This window comes from Gastrolobium bilobum, unplaced genomic scaffold (assembly GCF_033153095.1).
Source record: "Gastrolobium bilobum isolate Gb01-03AN ecotype WA unplaced genomic scaffold, APGP_CSIRO_Gbil_v1 utg13032, whole genome shotgun sequence".
Lineage (NCBI taxonomy): Eukaryota > Viridiplantae > Streptophyta > Magnoliopsida > Fabales > Fabaceae > Gastrolobium > Gastrolobium bilobum.
This window is the reverse complement of record NW_026895375.1, coordinates 63301-83720: the sequence shown is the minus strand read 5'-3', so window position 1 is coordinate 83720 and position 20420 is coordinate 63301. Positions and strand designations below refer to the sequence as shown.

Sequence of the window (20420 nt, the reverse complement as noted above, 5' to 3'; positions counted from 1 at the left end):
GAAAATTGAGGGTATGTTTGGTGTGATGTATAAGGCCTGATAGTATAAGATTATACTATAAGTTATGACATTTGCAGTTGTTTGGTGTAACCATCGTATAGTATAAGCTTATACAGCATGACCCTTTTATACATCAAAATGATGTATAACTCAATCCGGCCTAAGAGTGGTGGATTAGACATGATAAGGGATCGACGTATTAATATTGCTTGCAAGTACAATTCCTAAGAACTAATATATCATTTCAATATTTATATATTAAAATAATTTTTTTAATATATTAATTTTTAAAATATTGGAGGATATTATCTTATACAATATCATACCAAACGCTGGATAATATTAAAATTTAATCAGGTCTTATACAATCAATCTTATACTATCAGGTCTTATCCTATACTATGCACCAAAGATGCTGAGTGTTTTTATTGAAAATTCTTAATAAATGTCATACGATTCACACATGTTAAAAGATTTAAAAACTTTAATTATTAATCATTGATTTATTTATTATCGAGATCCGAATGCCGCCATGAATTGATTTGAAAGGCGTGTTAAATTTGGAGCAGCCATGGCCTGACGCGGACAAACCAATACTATGATAGTGTGTGTATATATAACCGCTAAAACACAAAGACACAACATACTGAGAGTAATTTCTTCTTCGGTTCCTTGTTCTTCTTCTTTCTCTTCGCTCTATTCTCTGTTCAAGGATCGTTCGGAGACTGTTCCAAATACGAACATGACCACGCTCGGAAGCCTGCGCTATTCGCAATCATCTCAGAACATCGACGAAATTGAAGACCTTGCTCGATACGCAGTCGATGAGCACAACAGGAAACAGGTTCTTTAACTAACTTTTTGTCTTGTCTTTTCTTCTCTTGTCTTTCTTTTTACCAAAACAAAAATAAAAAAAGAAATAATTAATTTTTGTCTATTTATTTAGTGTCGTTTAGGATGGGGTTGATTTAATTAATGACAATTTACTTACTCGATTCCATTATTATGCTTTTGAGAATATACAAGACTTGGTTTTCCTTTCAGTAAAGGGTAGAAATGAAGTAAATTTTCATGCTTATATTAGTATGTGTTAGTGAAGCTGAAGTAAGTTGGTTTTAAATTCCCAATCCTCGTTTCTGTTGGTAGTTAATTTATGGACCCTATGACGTGTTGATTGTACAAAAGGAATAAGCTAAAAATCTTTTGATTTTTTTTTAAAAGGAAATATAATTTCTTATATTGTTTGACATAAAATGTCTTATACAATATTTATAAAAGTGGATGAGACTCATTAAAAAAAAAAGAGAAAATAAATAAATAAATTATATTTATTTTTTTATGTGTTACATGAGATAATGTCTCAAGAGACTATATCTTTTTTAATCACTATTGTTTTGTTTATTTTGCATATTACATTGCAAAATTTGTATGTTCTAGTGCATTTTTGCCTATTGTTATATGAGAAGTGTTATATTGACAATTTTTTGTTTTTACAAATTATACTATGTCTTACTGATAAGACTTCACTCAAGAGTATTTTACCGTAACACATAATATATTCTAATAACTTGTAAACAAAAAGTATGTAAATATAATATTCCTCATGTTATATTAAAAAATACAACCCTTTTTATATTGGTTGCTCTATTCTACTTGCCTATTAATTGGAGTGCTGATCTTTCTTCTCAGGGGATGTTTGGTACGAGATTTTTTCCGAAATTTTCAGAAAATTAAATTTTTGAATATTATCGTAAATTGGATGTAAAAATTATATTTTTAAAAATCGAGATTTTCGATAAAATTTTTTTTTTCTTGTACCAAAATGCTCCAAGTGTTTTACATGTTTTCATTGTGACTGCATTAGTCTTTTCTTCTTCTCTCTCCTGTCATGTCTTATGTTCAATACGCTTTTGAATGCTTTTTATTTTTATATTTTTTGTGTACAAAAATTGCTGATTCGTGTTGAAATGAATTTTTTTTTTAAGAATGTGCATCTGGAATTCAAAAGGGTGGTGAACGCACATGAATATATAGTTGCTATTAGGAGGCATACTCTTACTATTGAGGCTATTGATGCGGGTGAGGTGAAGACCTATGAAGCCAAGGTCTGGGTGAAACCCTGGATGAACTTCAAACAACTCAAAGACTTCAAGCTTGTTAGTCATGCGCCATCGTTTACCTCTGCAGATCATGGTGTCAAAAAAGGTTTGGCATTTTCTAAATCAAACATCCATGGTCTTGATATGAATAACAAAGTAACAATCTAATACGAGTATTTAATGTCTTTTTCTTTCCCCCAAATATCATCAGAGACTATTTAATGTCTTCTTTGGTGAAAGTTCTTGTTCATCATCCTTTCCATTCAACATAACAAATTTAAAAAGGGTATAGGACATAGGTAATAAAGACTATTTAAACAATGTACCAGAATAAAACAAGACGAAGATGAACTTCAAAATGTAACTGAGGAATCAATTGCATTGTCAAACCATGTTTTAACCAAAACAACTAACAAAAATTGAATTCATCTTGAAATCCGGAACAAATAAACAGTCACCCAAAACCATAGTCATTAAATAACTTGTCTTACTGCAAATGCAGACACAAGTTCTCATTTTGAAGCTTAAAATATCTTTGTCCACTGCTGACAGACATACCATGTTTGAACTACTGCTAAGAGTAACAAACATAATCAGTGATTCCTGAATCAATGATTCATTCACTGATCAGGCCTTAATATACCCATGTCTGGTTCTTTTCATCACCTCTGGGCAATTTTTCTTTCAGTGTCCCTTCAGTCTGCATTTGAAGAACTTGCCTTGCGGCTTTTTCATAGCAACTGGTTTGACAACTGTAACCAAGTTATTTTGTTCTTGTTACCACCCTTGGGTTTTCCCTTGGATTTAACAAGACTCTTAGCAAAAACTGCACCGACTGCATTCTGTCTAGCAGAACTGCTAGACGCAGCAAACATGTCATTAAGAGTCTGAAGCATTTCTACTCCACTCTTAATCATGTACACTTGCTTCTGCAAGTATTTGGAAAGACTGACAATAACATAGTAGCGAACTACCATATCTGCCCTTTCCCAATCTGAGAAATGCATCTTAGTTTCCTTAGACGCATCCTCTGCAGGTTGCTATGGCCCTCGCATTGTCAGGACAAATTTTAACTTCCATGTTTTAGAACAATATCAAAAATTTGCTTTTCACTTATTCATAGTTGGTACCATCTAGAGGTTTTCGACTCAAAATCATTTCTAAGATATTTTCTGAAAAACATATAAAGCACACAAATACAAACAAATAATGCAATAAACAAACGAAGTGCAAGTAGATTCTCATAAATACTCTTGTTTATTGTTAACAATCCTTCAATTTATCTTTACAAGGCTTACGATGCGCAAGTCACTTGTAAAAACCAAAATTGTTATTTGGGCCTTCAGTGCCATTGCCAGAGCCTCGATGGGAGGGTTAACAATTTTACCAAAGTTGAATGTAATTAACCATTGTTTAATTTCAAAATTATCCTTAGTGTCTAAGCATTGCCGACGATGGGCCGTACAATACTTTACTGAAATTTTGAAATTATTAAGATTTAATCTAGTGAAATCTGATTATCCTTATCCGTTGGGGCTTCAGCGATAACCATTTCACTAATAAACCCACAAATGGAGCCCGCAGGTTTTAAAATTATTTAATTTTTAAAAACTTCACCCATTCAACATTTTTGTTTGAGAATTTTCATAAGCCTTGTCGAATTCATTGTTTAATTTCAAAATTTGTCTTTAATAACTTAGTATTATCGACGATGGGTCGTACAATACTTTATTAAAATTTTGAAATTATTAAGGCCCAATAAAATCCAATCATGCTAATCCGTTGGGGCCTCACATGATTATTTTATTGATAGGCCCACGATGCGCCTGGAGGTTAAATTAATTTCTTAATTTAAATCTCCTCCCATAATTATTTAGGTCCAATCTAATAAAATTCAATCATGCTTATTCGATGGGACTTCATATAATTATTTTATTAATGGTCCTTATAATGCGCTTGAAGGTTAAATTAATTTCTTAATTTAAATCTCCTTCCATTCAACATAAGCAATATTTTCCAATTTCCAAGAATTATTTAATTGAGAGTATCCTTTGTTTGATTTTAAAAACTATGTAAGCAAGAGCGCCGATGAACGTGCATCACTTAGCTTATCTGAATTTTGAAATCATTAAGGTCCTAAAATCCGATCATGATAGGCAGCGTGTGCTTCACACAATCATGATACATGAATTTGGTATGCAGCGTGTGTTTAACACATGACCATTTTAGTAGACCCACAAATTACTTGCAAAATTAAAGGAATTCTCTTAGGAAATTTTCTTACTAATTGTCTTGATTTTAAACTCCAAAATTAATCAATTTGATTATTCTAGATTTTACCAAAATCATAATAATTAAATTAATTTTCGAAATTAATATAACCATTAATCTAGATTTTGTTTCCGAAATCATAATAATCATAATTTTATTTTACCGGAATATTTAAAATCAAAAACTACGCACATAAACTATCATACTAGTCGGTAATGACATAATATTAAATATGCACGTATGACATGTGAACATGCAGCAATATGGCACCTTCCTATCCTATATGACATGTTATCGCAAATATCATGTTAATCGCACATATAATTCATATCATTCAATAAAAGCATTAAATAATAAATCATAATTACTTTAATCCATAGCCTTCCTATTTTAAAGAAAATAAAATAAAATAAAATAATACAACTTTGGAATTCGACTTTTGCCTAGCTCATAGTATCTGTCTCAAGCCCCTTTAGGGTTTCATGGGCCCAAAAGCCCAAAGACCCAATCCTTTGGCGAGAAACCCTAGGACGCGAAAGAGGAACCCTAGCTGTCAGGTCTGCCGCGCCGTCACCCGAAGTCAAATCAGGCCGAAACTCCAGGGGAAGGACCGTCACATAGAGACGAGTGCACCGCCGCCGGAACCACCCAAAAAGGTGGCCGGACGCTCCCACACTTTCCCATTCTTTTCCGGAGAGTGGCAGCCACTCTCAGCCTCTTGTGGAGGCGCGTGGCGGAGCGTCAAGTCTCCGATGGCGGCGATCCACCCACCGTTGCGTTCGTCTTTCCATCCTCTTTCCAACCATATATAGATCGCCCCGTTCTGAGATCGGTAAGTCCTCGAAAAGTCTCCGACAGTTCTAACTGCGCATCTTCCTCGCGGTTTCTCGATCTTGAATTTTTACAAAATATTGAAAAATACACAAAAATTCCGAAAAATTAAAAAAAAAACAGCAAGGAGGAAATCTAATCATATGGGATTAGCCTCCTTGTTACAAATCGAGAAATACACGAGAGACCCTAACCATGGATTAAAACATTTTTACCTATTAAAATCTAAACTTTTATGAAAATGAACTATAAAGAATTAAAACATGAGTATCAACAACACATAGAGAATAAAGGTGCCATATTTTCAAAATCACAAAAATAAATCAATAAATCAAAGCTGATCTAAATCTCCATCACAATCCGGCTCTGATACCAATTGAAGGAATATCATCAGAAACGCGGAAGCGCATCGTACCGATGCGATGAGGAATGAAGAACACCGCTTTGATTACCTGAGATGAAGCAGCGAGCGTGATAGTTTCTCACGTTCTGTTCTCCTCCTCAAGCCTCACGATCTGTAGCAACGCACCACGAACGGTCGCAATTCCGCTCTACGGTTGATCTTCCAGGCAAAGGGATCAGGGAGTCGTGTGGGCAACCGTTCAGATGATGAACGTCTGCCTCTTTGTGTTTCTGATGTCTGTAACCCTAGGAGGCACTAGAGAGAAAAGAGAGTTTATATACTCTGCCCAATCCAAGACTAACCCTAAGCTTCATGGGTTGAAATTAGTCTTTTTGGGCTCACTCTCACTAAAGCTATTGGGCTTAAGTGAAAAGAGCATATTAAACCCAACACTTGATATGAATAACAAAGTAACAATCTAATACGAGTATTTAATGTCTTTTTCTTTTCCCCAAATATTGATATTGTACTAATAGTATATCTGTCGTGCTATGGTTTCTGTATTGTTTTTATGTGGAACATATGAATTTTGTCTTTCCTTCCTACAATATTCATATTTAGCATACATCAAGTGAGTTTTATCCATACCGTTACTATATTACATCTTGAAAGAGTGTAGTCAAGCATTGGTAATTGATAAGAACTAATAAGGAATACATGTTTGGTGCATTTGAATGATCAGAAGGCTATCAAAAGGCCAAAACTATTCTGCATCATTAGAAATGTTGTTTAAATGGACTTAGTTTGTGTTATTAGTTTTGGTTATTCAAAGTGTGGTGAGGACCAATTAATTGAAGATAAAGTGTTATCATTGAATTGAATCTAAATGCATTGAACAAGTCATAAAGATGAGAACGATGAAAAATTGGATGGTTTCATGTTTTATAGGAATATATGATTTCATATTTAGTGCAACACCAGGATTTGAATACATTGAGTTTTCTTTATCATGGGATTTCCATGCACTACTATTTATCCATAAGCAATTTCCACCAAGAATATATATAAAGGACCTTTCATGACTGAAAGGTCATGGGTTCGAATTCAGGAAACAACATCTTTGCAATTATGCAAGGGTAAAACTGCGTACAAAGATTACCTCCACCCCACATTCGCTAGTCGGGTTTAACGGGGAGTGGTTTATATGTTGGGCTTCCTCCTTCAATGCTAAGCCAAAGCCCATTGAGGGGTTTCCTAAAAACTCTAACCCTAGATCTCACCTCCTCTATATATTCATTAGTTGTGGGTGGAGGCTAGGTTAAGAGAATGAGAGAGAAAATTTGAGAGAATTATTTGAGAGATTTGAGCAAAGCTTTATGCTTTGTATTTGAGAGATCTCTAGAGCGTTTGATTGAAACATCTCTAGGGAGGTTTGATTATCACCATTGTTGGAGAGGTTGAGTTAACCACCACATTGGTGATTCTGATCATTTGTAACCATTATTTTCATAGTGGTTTTTTGATCTGGACTAGGTCCCGTGGGTTTTTACTTCTTCATTGGAGAAAGTTTTCCCACGTTAAAACTGCTTGTGTTCTCTCTCTTCTTCTCCTCTCTCTCCTGTTTTTTGTTTTTGATTTTTCCGCTGCGCTGCCCGACTTGGTGAAATTCAGGCCGAGGTATTGCTGAGATCTGAGATCGAGGATCTCATTGACTGACTTCCGCAAAGGCCCCTGAGCCGATCTGAGGGAACCGAGTTCCCAACAGTGGTATCAGAGCCCGAGTTCGACGGGTTCTGAGAGAGACGAGATGGAGACCAGTGGCATAACCAATGATGGAGACATGTTCAAGTTGACCACTGATAATTTCACCTATTGGAGACCGATGATGGAAGATCATCTCTACTGCAAAGATTTACATGAGCCCATTATCCTTGACGATAGACCGACAGGCAAAACTGATAAGGAGTGGGAGATCCTGAGTCGGAAGGTGGTAGCCACGATCAGGAAATATATTGATAAAAGCCTCTTTGAACACGTGTCCGAGTTCACGAATGCGTATGAGTTGTGGACGAAGCTGGAGTCCATGATTCAGAAGAAGACTCCCAGGAATAAAGCATACCTAGTTCGCCGACTTGTGAAGCTTGAATACAAGGACGTCATGAGCATGATTGAACACCTCAACACCTATAAAGGTATTATGAATCAGCTGTCAAAAGTTGAGATGAACATTGATGATGAGATGCAGGCTTTGCTGCTGTTGAGCTCGCTGCCAGAAAGCTGGGATACTCTGGTGGTGACTTTGAGTAATTCAGCTCCAGAAGGAAAGTTGAAGATGGATGTCGTGACAGACAGCCTCTTGAGCGAAGAAGTCAGGAGAAGAGAACGAGGTGTTTCGAGCACGTCTGAGGCCAACATTGCTGAGAACAAAGGGAAATCCGACTCTCGGGGTAGAAGCAAAAGCAGGGGTCGAGATCGTGACAGAAGAGGAAAGTCCAGAGGTCGGTCAAAGTCAAAATATGAGTTGAAGTGCTTTTACTGTGGAAAGACAGGCCATAAGAAGCTAGACTGCTGGACCCTGCAGAATGATGAGAAGAACGGCTCTGTGAAGCCGGATCAGATTATTCCCAAGAAGAGGGAAGACAAGAGCACCACTGCGGTTGCTGACAACCCGGATGCCGAGATATTCCTCCTTGGTGAGGATAATTATTTGAATGTTGCATATGATGACTGCACCTGGATTGTTGACTCTGGTGCCTCCTTCTACGTTACTCCACACAAAGGTTTTTCTCCTCTTACCGAGGTGGTGATTTTGGAGTCGTGAAGATGGGAAATCAAGTGACCAACAAGATTGTTTGGTGTCGGTGATGTAACTCTGACCACGGATGTCAGATGCCGACTTGTGTTGAAAGATGTAAGGCATGTTCCTAACATGCGTTTGAACCTAATCTCGATAGGCAAACTTGACGATGCCGGGTTAGTAAACTACTTCGGTAGTGTTAGATGGAAGCTGGTCAAGGGAAATTTGGTCGTGGCCCGAGGTAAGAAGGAAGGCTCTTTGTACGTGATGCAAGGAAAGATCAATGGCAGAGAAGCCAATTCTGTCCGAGATGAACCTAGCTTGGAGCTATGGCACAAGCGCCTCGACCACATGAGTGTGAAAGGGCTCCAAATCCTACACAAGAAAGGACTACTGACCGGGTTGAAAGGCCAAGTGTTGGAGAGTTGCACACATTGTCTAGCTGGAAAGCAGCACCGGGTTTCTTTTGTGAGACCGGATCAACCCAGACGACGCAGGTATATTCTTGACCTCGTCCATACTGATGTCTGCTCCATGTCGGAAAGATCCCTTGGAGGAGCTCAGTACTTTGTTTCATTTATTGATGACCATTCCCGCAAAGTGTGGGTATATTTGTTGAAGTCTAAAGACCAGGTACTCCAATCCTTTAAAGAATTCCATGCAATGGTTGAAAGGGAGACTGACAAGAAATTGAAGGTGGTCCGATCTGATAATGGGGGTGAGTATTGCGGCCCTTTTGATGCATATTGCAGAGCGGCCGGGATCCGACTTGAGAAGACGCCCCCCAAGACTCCACAGTTGAATGGACTTGCTGAGAGGATGAATAGAACTATTGAAGAGAAGGTCCGAAGTATGTTGTCCAATGCCGGATTGCCGAAATCATTCTGGGGAGAAGCCGTCAAAACAACTATTGACTTGATCAACCTCTCACCATCATGGCCACTTGAAGGAGAAATTCCAGAAGAAGTCCGGACAGGTCGGAAAGCGGCCTATAATCAATTGAAGGTGTTTGGATGCCGAGCTTTCGTGCATATCCCTAAAGATGAAAGGGCTCAACTTGATGTAAAGACCAAAGAATGCATTTATCTTGGTTCGCCGAGATGTGAGTTCGGGTTCCGAATTTGGGATCCAATCAAGAAGAAGATCGTGAGAAGCCGAGATGTGATCTTTCATGAGCATGAGAACATTCATGACATCTCGAAGCCCAAAGTCCGGGTTACTGTCAGACGTGAAGAACCCAATCCTCCTGTCCGAGCTGAAGCAGGGGGAGAAAATCAAGAGAATGAAGGAATTGATGACCAACAACAAGCTGAGGATGACCAAGACACTGATGTCCGAGTTGATGATGAGATCCGGGATGAGAATGATGAACCGGTTTCTCAAGCTGAAGAATAGCCGAGATATCCAACTCGAGAAAGAAGACCCTCTACGAGATACCCATCTGATGAATACACCGTTGTTGCTGAAGACGGTGAGCCTCAGAGTTATGATGAGGCTGTGACGAGCTCAGAGAAAGAAGAATAAAAAAGGCAATGCAAGACGAGATGAAGTCTCTGCACGAGAATCAGACTTATGAGCTGATCGAGTTGCCTAAAGGAAGACGAGCTTTGAAAAACAAATGGGTCTACAAGATTAAGAATGAAGAGAACGGGCAGAAGCCGAAATACAAAGCCCGGATTGTAGTGAAAGGCTGCAATCAGAAGAAAGTAGTTGATTTTGAGGAGATTTTTTCTCCTGTGGTGAAAATGACCTCGGTCCGAACCGTGTTAGCCATGGCAGCTTCGATGGACCTCAAGGTAGAACAAATGGACGTGAAGACAACATTTCTTCACGGTGATTTAGAAGAAGAGATATATATGGAGCAACCTGAAGGATTCCAAGCTCCAGACCAAGAAGACTTGGTATGTCGGTTGAAGAAGAGTCTCTATGGCTTGAAGCAAGCACCTCGGCAGTGGTACAAGAAGTTTGAATCATTCATGACTGATCATAAGTTTGAAAAGACAGAAGCTGACCACTGCGTATTTGTGAAGAGGTATGAGGCCGGAGATTTTTTGATCTTGTTGTTATATGTTGACGACATGCTTATTGTAGGGAAAGACAAATCGAGGATAGCCGCCCTGAAAAAGGCGTTGAGCTCGTCCTTCGCAATGAAGGACCTCGGCCCTGCAAAGCAGATACTCGGAATCAAGATTATCCGAGATAGACAGAAGAAGCTACTGTGGCTGAGTCAAGAGAAATATATTGAGAAGATTCTGAAGAGATTCAGCATGGACAAAGCCAAAACAGTGAGCACCCCCCTTGCCAGACACATAAAGCTGAACCAAAAGCAATGTCTGAGATCTGATGAAGACAAAGATGAGATGATGAAGGTCCCGTACCAATCCGTTGTCGGAAGCTTGATGTATGCAATGGTAAGCCGGTATTTGTCACATCCCGGCAAAGAGCACTGGGAAGCAGTGAAGTGGATCTTCAAGTACCTCCGAGGTACAACCGACTTATGTCTCCGATTTGGAGAAGGCAAAGCCGAGTTGCAAGGCTACTCGGATTCTGATTTAGGGGGAGACGCCGACTCGAGGAAGTCGACTACAGGATATTTGATGAGATTTGCTGGAGGAGCTGTCTCTTGGCAATCAAGACTTCAGAAATGTGTTGCACTATCGACAACTGAGGCTGAGTACATTGCCGCTAATGAGGCAAGCAAAGAGATGCTGTTGAAGAAGTTCCTCATGGAACTCGGCCATGATCAAGACAAGTACGAGCTGGGTCGTGACAATCAAAGCGCAATCCATCTTGCGAAGAATTCGACCTATCACTCCCGCACTAAGCATATTGATGTGAGGTATCACTGGATCCGGGATGTGGTGGAAGGTGGAGAGCTCGAACTCGTCAAAGTGCACACTGACTAAAATTGGTCCGACATGATGACGAAGCCGGTTCCAGCAAGGAAATTTGAAGATTGCTGTGAAAGAGCCGGGTTGATGCTGAAGCCGACGCATTGAAGTCGGAGGGGGAGATTTGTTGGGCTTCCTCCTTCAATGCTAAGCCCAAGCCCATTGAGGGGTTTCCTAAAAACCCTAACCCTAGATCTCACCTCCTCTATATAGTCATTAGTTATGGGTGGAGGCTAGGTTAAGAGAATGAGAGAGAAAATTTGAGAGATTTGAGCAAAGCTTTATGCTTTGTATTTGAGAGATCTCTAGAGAGTTTGATTGAAACATCTCTAGGGAGGTTTGATTATCACCATTGTTGGAGAGGTTGAGTTAACCACTTCTGATCATTTGTAACCATTATTTTCATAGTGGTTTTTTGATCTGGACTAGATCCCGTGGGTTTTTACTTCTTCATTAGAAAAAGTTTTCTCACGTTAAGACTGCTTGTGTTCTCTCTCTTCTTCTCCTCTCTCTCCTGTTTTTCGTTTTTGATTTTTCCGCTGCGCTGCTCGACCTGGTGAAATTCAGGCCGAGGTATTGCTGAGATCTGAGATCGAGGATCTCATTGACTGACTTCCGCAAAGGCCCCTGAGCCGATCTGCGGGAACCGAGTTCCCAACATTATAAACCACCTTGGATAATGGTTCTTTCAGTATGTTGGGTTATAGAATCAGTTACTTTGGAAGTACAAAGGACAATCTTGCTCATTAAAATCATAGACATGATAAAGTTCTGTGCCATTTTCCTTCCTTATGGTTGCCTCCCTTCTCGTTAACTTCTTCTCTTGTAGAATGTTTGAACCCCAAGTGTTTGTTAATACCATCTGCTGGTGTTCTGTTTTCGTTATCATATGGCCATAAGCTAGGATGGCAATCTGTGCCAATACATGATCGTCAAGTTCAGGATGCAGCGAGTCATGCTATCAAGACCATCCAACAGAGGTCTAATTCACAACCATATGAGCTTCATGAGGTTGTTGATGCAAAGGCTGAGGTCAGTGCCTTATTCTGTATTCTTTGAAATTTACTTGTTCTAGTCTGTTCGCTCAACTAGTTTTGGAATTTCACATGGTTGAGTTGAGTTGGATTGTTGGTTGTAATTTGATGTGCTAGAAAATTTTTGTACAGATTGATTTTTTCTAATAAAATTTTATGGACTGTCTTGAGTTATGAGAGAAATTGTGACTGTTCTTGTCTCTGTATTCTGATTTTTGGTGGATTCATCTTGAGCGAGTTCTCATTCCTCATTTTCTTTGACCTACATTTTTGTTTATCAGAAACCTTTCTGTAAAATATTTATCATATAATAAATTTGGAATCATGCTAAGGGCTGCTTATAATGTATTTTGGAAGCTGCTTTTGCCGAACTTATAAATTTCTGAGACCAGAAAACATTGATTATTAGTTAGTGATTCGAATGTGACTTTAGTGGTATTTGTGTGGTTTATATTTTGAAATTTTTATATGTTGAATTTTCTGAATAATAATGCCTTGTCAGTTTTTTCAGCTCCAGTAATATTTATTTTGGTCTTTAGTACAGTTTTTGCATGCCTTCTTTTTCATATCAGTTCTACGTGCTGTTTTTATTATGCGCTTGCATGTTGTCTATTATCTTTGACATTGTCATTGTTATTCATATAAGACAATATATATGGATAAGGTCCGATCATGCTCATGCAGATTGCATTAACTGTGCCTATTTCCTTCAAAACCTGTTTTAAGCATTATGACTTCCTAAGTGGTTGTTCTTCTCTTTCCTAAGGACAAAGACAATCTTGTTACATATTTAAATATTCATTTGGTCTCTTCCCTCCTCAAAATCTCATTAGTATGAGAGAACTGTTGGTATATCAGTGAGGTTATTGCTCCAAAACATATGTAATTTAGTGATTAAAACCTTAGCTAAGAAAATCTGCATTTGGGCCGCGGGATTGCTTACAAGCTTCTTTTATGATTGTTGAGGCTGATAACTAGGGTTGTTACTGGTTTATCATGGCTGATGGATGTTTAAATTGCTATGCAGGTGAAAGATGATTCTGCCAAGTTTAATATGCTCCTCAAGGTCAAGAGGGGAGACAAGGAAGAGAAGTTCAAGGTAGAAGTACACAAGAATAACAAAGGCAGTTTCCATCTAAATCAGATTGAACCACATCATTCCTAATCCTTATATGAAGCTTGGATACATTAGCAATATAGGGCTAGATGGCCCTTAAATTTGCACCTTCTTTTTTTTATATATGTGATGTATGACTCAATAACAATTTACTTTCGACTAATGAAAGTGGATCATATACCTATCCTGTGAAAAATAAAAAAAATAAGTAAATGAATTGAAAGAAAAATTTAAGTCAATGTGAAAATTAGACATATATTGTTACCTTTATTACTTTATTTCTTTAATTTTTTAATTTTCTTTTCTTTTCTTTTCAGAGTTGGGTCGATCTGAACCGGTTCCAAACCGAAACAAACCATTTTTGAATCGAATCGAATCGATTTTGAACGTAACTGAACCGAACCGGTTTCGAACTGAACCATTTAAACCAATTCGGTTCGGTTTTTCAAAAAAATTGGTTCAATTCGACCCATGCACACCCTTAGCTGGAGTGTTGGTTGTAATTTGTTGTGCTAGAAAAATTTTGTACAGATTGATTCTTTCTAATAAAATTCTATGGACTGTCTTGAGTTATGGGAAAAATTGTGACTGTTGTTGTCTTTGTATTCTGGATTGTTGGTGGATACGCTTGAGCAAGCTCTCATTGCTCATTTTCTTTGACCTGATTATGTTACCTGCATTTTGTTTATCAGAAATCTTTCTGTAAAATATTTATCAAGTAATAAATTTTATCAAAACCATTTTGTCTCTTCCTCCCAAGTTATTTGGTTGTGCCACCTTTGTCCATATTCCCGGTCATCAGAGTTCCAAACTTGACCCTAAGTCCCTTAAGTGCGTCTTCATTGGTTACTCTTCTACTCAACAACGCTACAAGTGTTATTCGTCCTCTTTGCATAAGGTATTTGTTTCTATGGATGCCACTGTTTTTCGAAACACAATCCTCTTTTCCGTTGCCTTCTCTTTAGGAGGTGTCCATAAAAGAAGATGAAGATAAGTCATGAGAACCTACTGAAACCACACTGTTAACACTACCAATGGAAACAAGGAAGCAACCATAGTACCTGATGCCACAATGTTACAGTTGGAGACACGAGGAGTTATTCAGCCTTTGGTTTATAGCAGGAAAAACTGCGAAAGAATCCTCAAAGGGTAAATAATCCAGAACCTCTAGACTACGAGGATTCTTATTTGTGCTCTAGTTCCAATAATCAAGCACATGTATGCCATGACATAGTTGATCTGCACTTGCCTATTGTTCGAGAAAAAATACTCGATTCTGTACTACTCATCCTATTTCTCACCATATTTCATATGAGAAGTTGTCTACAGGTTTTTGTGCCTTCAATATTGTGTACAATACAAAAATACCAAGAAATATCCAGGAAATGGAGTTCATGGTTCCCATGTGAATAAAACTTTTCTTAATTCGAAAAATAAAAGAAATTAAAATTTACTGCATTCTTGGCATTATGGCCTTGTCATTCATTCTCAATCATTGCAGATTGTTGCATTCAATCATCACATTTTTATTTTTTTTTGTAATAATCATCACATTTTAATTGTTGAGCTCACAAGCCATGCAATTTAAATATTTGTTGTTTACTTCTAGGCCCATGGGCCAAGTAAACTTAATTTCTCTCTTTTATAATTTCGAGCGCCTATGCCCATTGTGTTTTAATTTTCAGACTCAAGCCTTGCAATTTAAAATATTATAATTTTTTTAGGCTCAAAGGTCATGCATTTAGAATTTTCGTCATTTTCTTTAGCGCTCAGAGACTTATTGCAAACTTATTTTTTAAGCTTAGAGGCAATGTAATTTCAAATTCTTATAATTTATTTTTAGACATATAGACCATGCATTTTAAATTTTTGTCATTTATTTTAGAGCTCGGAGGATCATTGCATGTTAATTTTTAGGCTTAGAGGCTAAGCAAGTTAAATTTCTATTATTTAATTTTGAGTTAAGAGTCTCATTGCAATTTACTTTTTCAGGCTCATAAGTTATTCAATTTCAACTTTTGCCATTTACATTTGAACTTAGAGGCTCATTATGTTTATATTTTGGCTCAAGGGCCATGCAATTTAAATCTGAGTTATTTGCTTTTGTGCTTAAAGGCTGATTAAATTTTAATTTTCAGGCTAAGAGATCATACAATTTAAATTGGTGTTCTTTACTTTTGAGCTTACTTATTGCATTTTAATATTAAGTCTCAAAGACCATGCAATTTAAAATTGCTATTTTTGAGTTCAGAGGCCATTTATATTAATTTATTATAATTTATTTTTGAGTTTAGAGGTTCGTGCAATTTTAATTTTTAGACTCACAGACCATGCAATTGAAGTTCTTGTCTTTAGAGCTCCACACATTGGCAGCCCATTTTTTAAATTCTTAGGTTGCATCTTGCTCACATATATTTTCTATTGCATTATTCATGTACTCTTGGACAAAATTAGGATTTTATGTCTTTACTTTTTCTTCTTATAACGGTAATATGCAAATTATGATTTGTTATATTATCTAGCAAGAAATAAAAAGAGGCAATTGTGAACATCAAATTTTGTCCCAATTAATTTAAAATAAATAAGATTGTGAACACCTGATGATCTAGTTTGGCTTCATTTGAGGAGTCAAAGATTTCCTTCAAGTAGGAAAATTAAACTAATGGCTCGTGGAGATGGTCCGTTCAAGGTTGGAGATAAAGCATACAAACGATAGTTTCCTAGAGAAACCAATATTTCTACTACTTTCGATGTGAGTGATTTAATTTCATACTTGACTGAAGACCTTGAAGATTTGAGGGCAAATTCTAATCAAGAGGAATAAATCTTTGGTTAACTCGAAAATCATACTCGTTTTTCAAATTTTTTGTTGAAAGGGTTGGATGATGCGGCTTTTTCACCCTTTTGCCCCTCATTAATTATTTAATAATCATTTTGGCCCTTATTCAGAACTATTTACCAATCTGCCATTCTTTAATCGATTAAGCCAAAAATTTAATCGATTAAATGGTTAAAATAGGCAAAAATCGTTGACTTGAAGATTTAGTCAATTAAATATCCCTATTTAATCGACTAAATCTCCCATGCATAAGGTTGTTCTTCTGGTAAAGAGGAAGATTTAATCGATTAAATCTTCATTTGACCATTTAATCGATTAAATTTTTGGCTTAATCGATTAAAGAGGGACAAATTGGTAAATAATTCTGAATAAGGAGCAAACTAATTATTAAATAATTAATGAGGGACAAAAAGATAAAAAAATCATGATGATGCGATAGCAAATATGCTGAGTTGGATTACAGGAGATCAAATATTAAGCCCAATTGATGCAAATTTATGAACCAGCTTCAAGGCCCAATTTCAAATGGGTTCCCAAGTTGTTTTAGGACAATTATGCCTAGTTGGTTCCTTAATGGGTCAGTTATAAATGATCGTAAAAAAAATCAACATTAATGCTCAAGCTAGATAGACATGGGCACATAATTGTCTTATTTCCCAAGCAACAAAATTTCGGGGAGATGTTATTAATTATTGTATTTCCTAAGCAACACAACTCTTGTAAGTTGTTATGAAGCTAGTTTCTAGGCAAATCAGTTTAGAAAGTTGAAGAATAGTTAATAGTTGATTTCTTTTTTTTATTTTCATGCTTTTAGTTTCATCTATAAATAGGAAATACTTGCAACCAGCAACACCACAATTTGATGAATAAAAATTGTGAGTATTGCAAGTTCTCTCAAATACTTGTTACCTTTATCTAGCCTTTGGTTAGTGATGAGGTAAGTGGATTTTTTATCAATTGGGAGGGTGGCCTAGCCTTTAGTCTCATTTGTGGTGGACTCTTCTCAGAGCCCATTTGGATGAGCTTTTAAAAAAAAAGACTTTTTATGCATTGTATTTTTTAAAAGAATTTTTTTTAAAAGATAAAGTTATTTTATGTTTGAATTAGGTGTGTTCATCAACCGATCCAAACCGATCCAAACCGCGAAAATCGAACCGAAAAACCGATAACCGAATAAACCGAAAACCGAAAAATCAGAAACTGAAAGAAAACCGCAAATTTTAATTGGATTGGATCGGTTTTCGGATGTGTTGATGAAAACCGATCCAATCCAAACCGATCCAATATATTAATTATTCTCTACCTACTTGTCTTTACTCCAATCATAGCCCAAAAATTTCTAAACTCAAGACTCATTAACTCATCAACTAAACCCAAAAAAAAACTTAGTCACGTCTCATCAACTATAGTATTGTTTACTGATATTTTTGTATTTCAATTTTTTTTTTTACAAAGCCAATATATACAAAAGATGTTATTTGCACAATAATCATGAAACTAATTTTAGGATATTCAAAAAACCGAAAACCGATCCAATCCAAACCGAAAAAAATTGGATTGGATCGGATCGGATTTGAAAAAAAATCTAAACCGAATGGATGATTACATGATCAAACCGAAGGGATTGGATCGGATGAATTTTGCTTCCAAAACCGATCCAATCCAGACCGCGAACACCCCTAGTTTGAATGTATGATCTGAAAATCACTTTTACATAAAAAAGTTATTTGGACGTTAAAATAAAAAAAAACACTTTTTATATATAAAATTACAATAAATGAGAGATAAAATAACATGATCATGGGATAAGAAGAGACAAAATAGGTATGATAGGATGAAGTTAAAATTATATTTTAGAAATTTATATGATCTTTTTTCAAAAAAAGTAATATATATTATCTTTTAATTTCTGATTTTTTCAAAAGCAACCAACTACTGGCTAAAAAAAAATAAGCAAAATTTTAACTTTTATTTTAACTTTTACTTTTTTAAAAAGTTGTTATCCAAACATCTAAATATTCTTAAAAAACTTAAAAAAAAAAACATTTTTAGGAATAAAAACTCATTCAAACGTTGAGTGATGGCATAGTCATTGTCCCAAGTCATATCTTTTATACCTTTTTAGAAATAAAAGGTGTCATTTATCTTGATATTCTTTCATGGTTTAATTCTCTTATTCTCATACCAAGCATGCATAGGAATTGATGAAGAGGAACTGGCATGCGATCTTGAGACATATTCCTCGTCAAGATAATAGCTGGGTTCACAAGCTAGCAACTAAAGCCACGATTAATCGTGGAAGATATATTCTTTATCAGCATGTACCAGAAGAACTAGTATTTGGTGTCGATGGGGACCTAATACCATGTTAGGCAGTGGCGGACCTAGAAATTTTTTTTTATGTCCACACATTTAAGGTGTACATGACAACCATTCTATTCTCTAGCACTGTTTCTAAAAGAAAAAATTCTTTTCTATTTCTGTGCCTTGGAACAGTTTCTGAGAAAAAAAATATGTTTGATAACATGTTTTATTTTGATTCCAAGAATGAGAATTGTGTTTGATAACATAACAAATAATATAATAAAAAATAGTTTCTATTAAATATAAAAAAAATTCGGATCATCACTTTCATTTTCATATGGTGTGGTTGTGGTGGTGGTGGCGACAGGGGGTGGCATGGTGTTGGTGGCGGCGGAGCAGTACGGTAGTGGTGATGACAGTGATGTGGTGATGATAGTGGTGGTGGTTGTGACGACAGTGGCTGCGGCGAGGACAGAGATAATGGTGGCGGCAACAGTGGTAGTGGTGGGGATGGTGGTGTTGGTGGAGGTGACGGCAGTGGCTGCGACAATGGTGGTTGGTGGCGGCAACAATGGTAGCGGTGGCAGTGGCTGCGGCGGTGGTGGTAGGTGACAATGGTGGTGGTGACGGCAGCGGTGGTAGTGGTGGCAATGGCGTGATGATGGTAGTTGCGGGGGTAGTGTAATGGTGGTGGTTGGTGGCAGCGGCGGCGACGACAATAGTGGCTGCGATGGTAGTGGTGGTTGGTGACAATGGTGGTAATGGTAGCGGTGGTGGTGGTGGTGACAGTGGCGTGGTGATGGCGGCGGTGGCGGTGACGACATTAGTTGCGATGATGGTGGTGGTGGTTGATGGCGGTAATGGTGATGGTGGTGGTGACGGTGACATTGATAGTGGTAAGGGACTAAAGTGGGGACAATATTTTTTATTTTGGACTTAAAAGGATATTCACTCCTAATATAAATATTGAACCAAGAGACAAATAAGGACCTACAAGCCAACAACAAAGAAAAAAAAACTAAAATCCAAAATTTTATGTCCGCAGTTGCGGACATTTGCGTATGCCTGGGTCCGCCAGTGCATGTTGGGGTAGGTTGTTTCAGGCAATGTTATTAAACCCGGCCCGGTTATTGACCCGGTCGAGGTACTGGGTCACTGGTTCAACCAGTGGGTCACTGGTTCAATCGCATGACCCGGTAAATATATATATATATATATATATCTACAATTTATATTAAAAAAAACTATAAATATATTTAAATACTTGTAAAAAAATATACCAATTACAAATATTTTAATATGAAAATAATAAATTACACATCATTGTCCAACAAAAGATTAATCAAACATATAATATTTGTGATACTAGTGTTTCAGGTTTAGTAAAAGACATCTCTAACTATAAATCAAATCAAAATTTCCTGCATATTGCATAATTAAGATAATATTCGTGTTGTAGGTACATAATCTATGTAAGTTAATAAGCTACAAATCACTCAAATATTTCAAAAGAAAACAAATCATTTGTGTTTGAGAGTAAAAAAAAAAAGACATTAATTTATGAAAATAAATTAGTTTTTTTTTATAGACCGGGCCGGGTCACCGAGTAAACCGACCGGGTCCCCAGTTTTTACAAAAACCGGCCGATTCGCACCGGGTCAGATCGGTTCTATAACATGGCCGGTCTAATATGAAAACCGAATCGGTTACATGACCGGTTCACCGGTTTCCAGGTCAACCCGGCCGGGTCGGTCCGGTTTTTATAACATTGGTTTCACGGATTTAGTCCTCCACATGGATCAAAAAATAAAAAAATGAAAAATAAAATAAACTCACAGACTTATATATGATTCAATACAATAATTCGTAAGTCACGAAATTGGAAATGCAATGA

The 20420-nt window shown here is 36.9% G+C and overlaps 1 protein-coding gene across 1 annotated transcript; it reads left to right on the top strand.

Moving 5' to 3' along the window:
* Positions 1 to 742: 742 nt before the first annotated feature.
* On the top strand, positions 743 to 13484 carry LOC133307880 (cysteine proteinase inhibitor 6-like). The gene is made up of 4 exons (XM_061508437.1): positions 743 to 844; positions 1986 to 2205; positions 12122 to 12264; positions 13294 to 13484. The coding sequence occupies exons 1-4, from the start codon at positions 743 to 745 to the stop codon at positions 13429 to 13431; spliced, it is 603 nt and encodes a 200-aa protein (XP_061364421.1). The 3' UTR covers positions 13432 to 13484.
* Positions 13485 to 20420: the final 6936 nt, after the last annotated feature.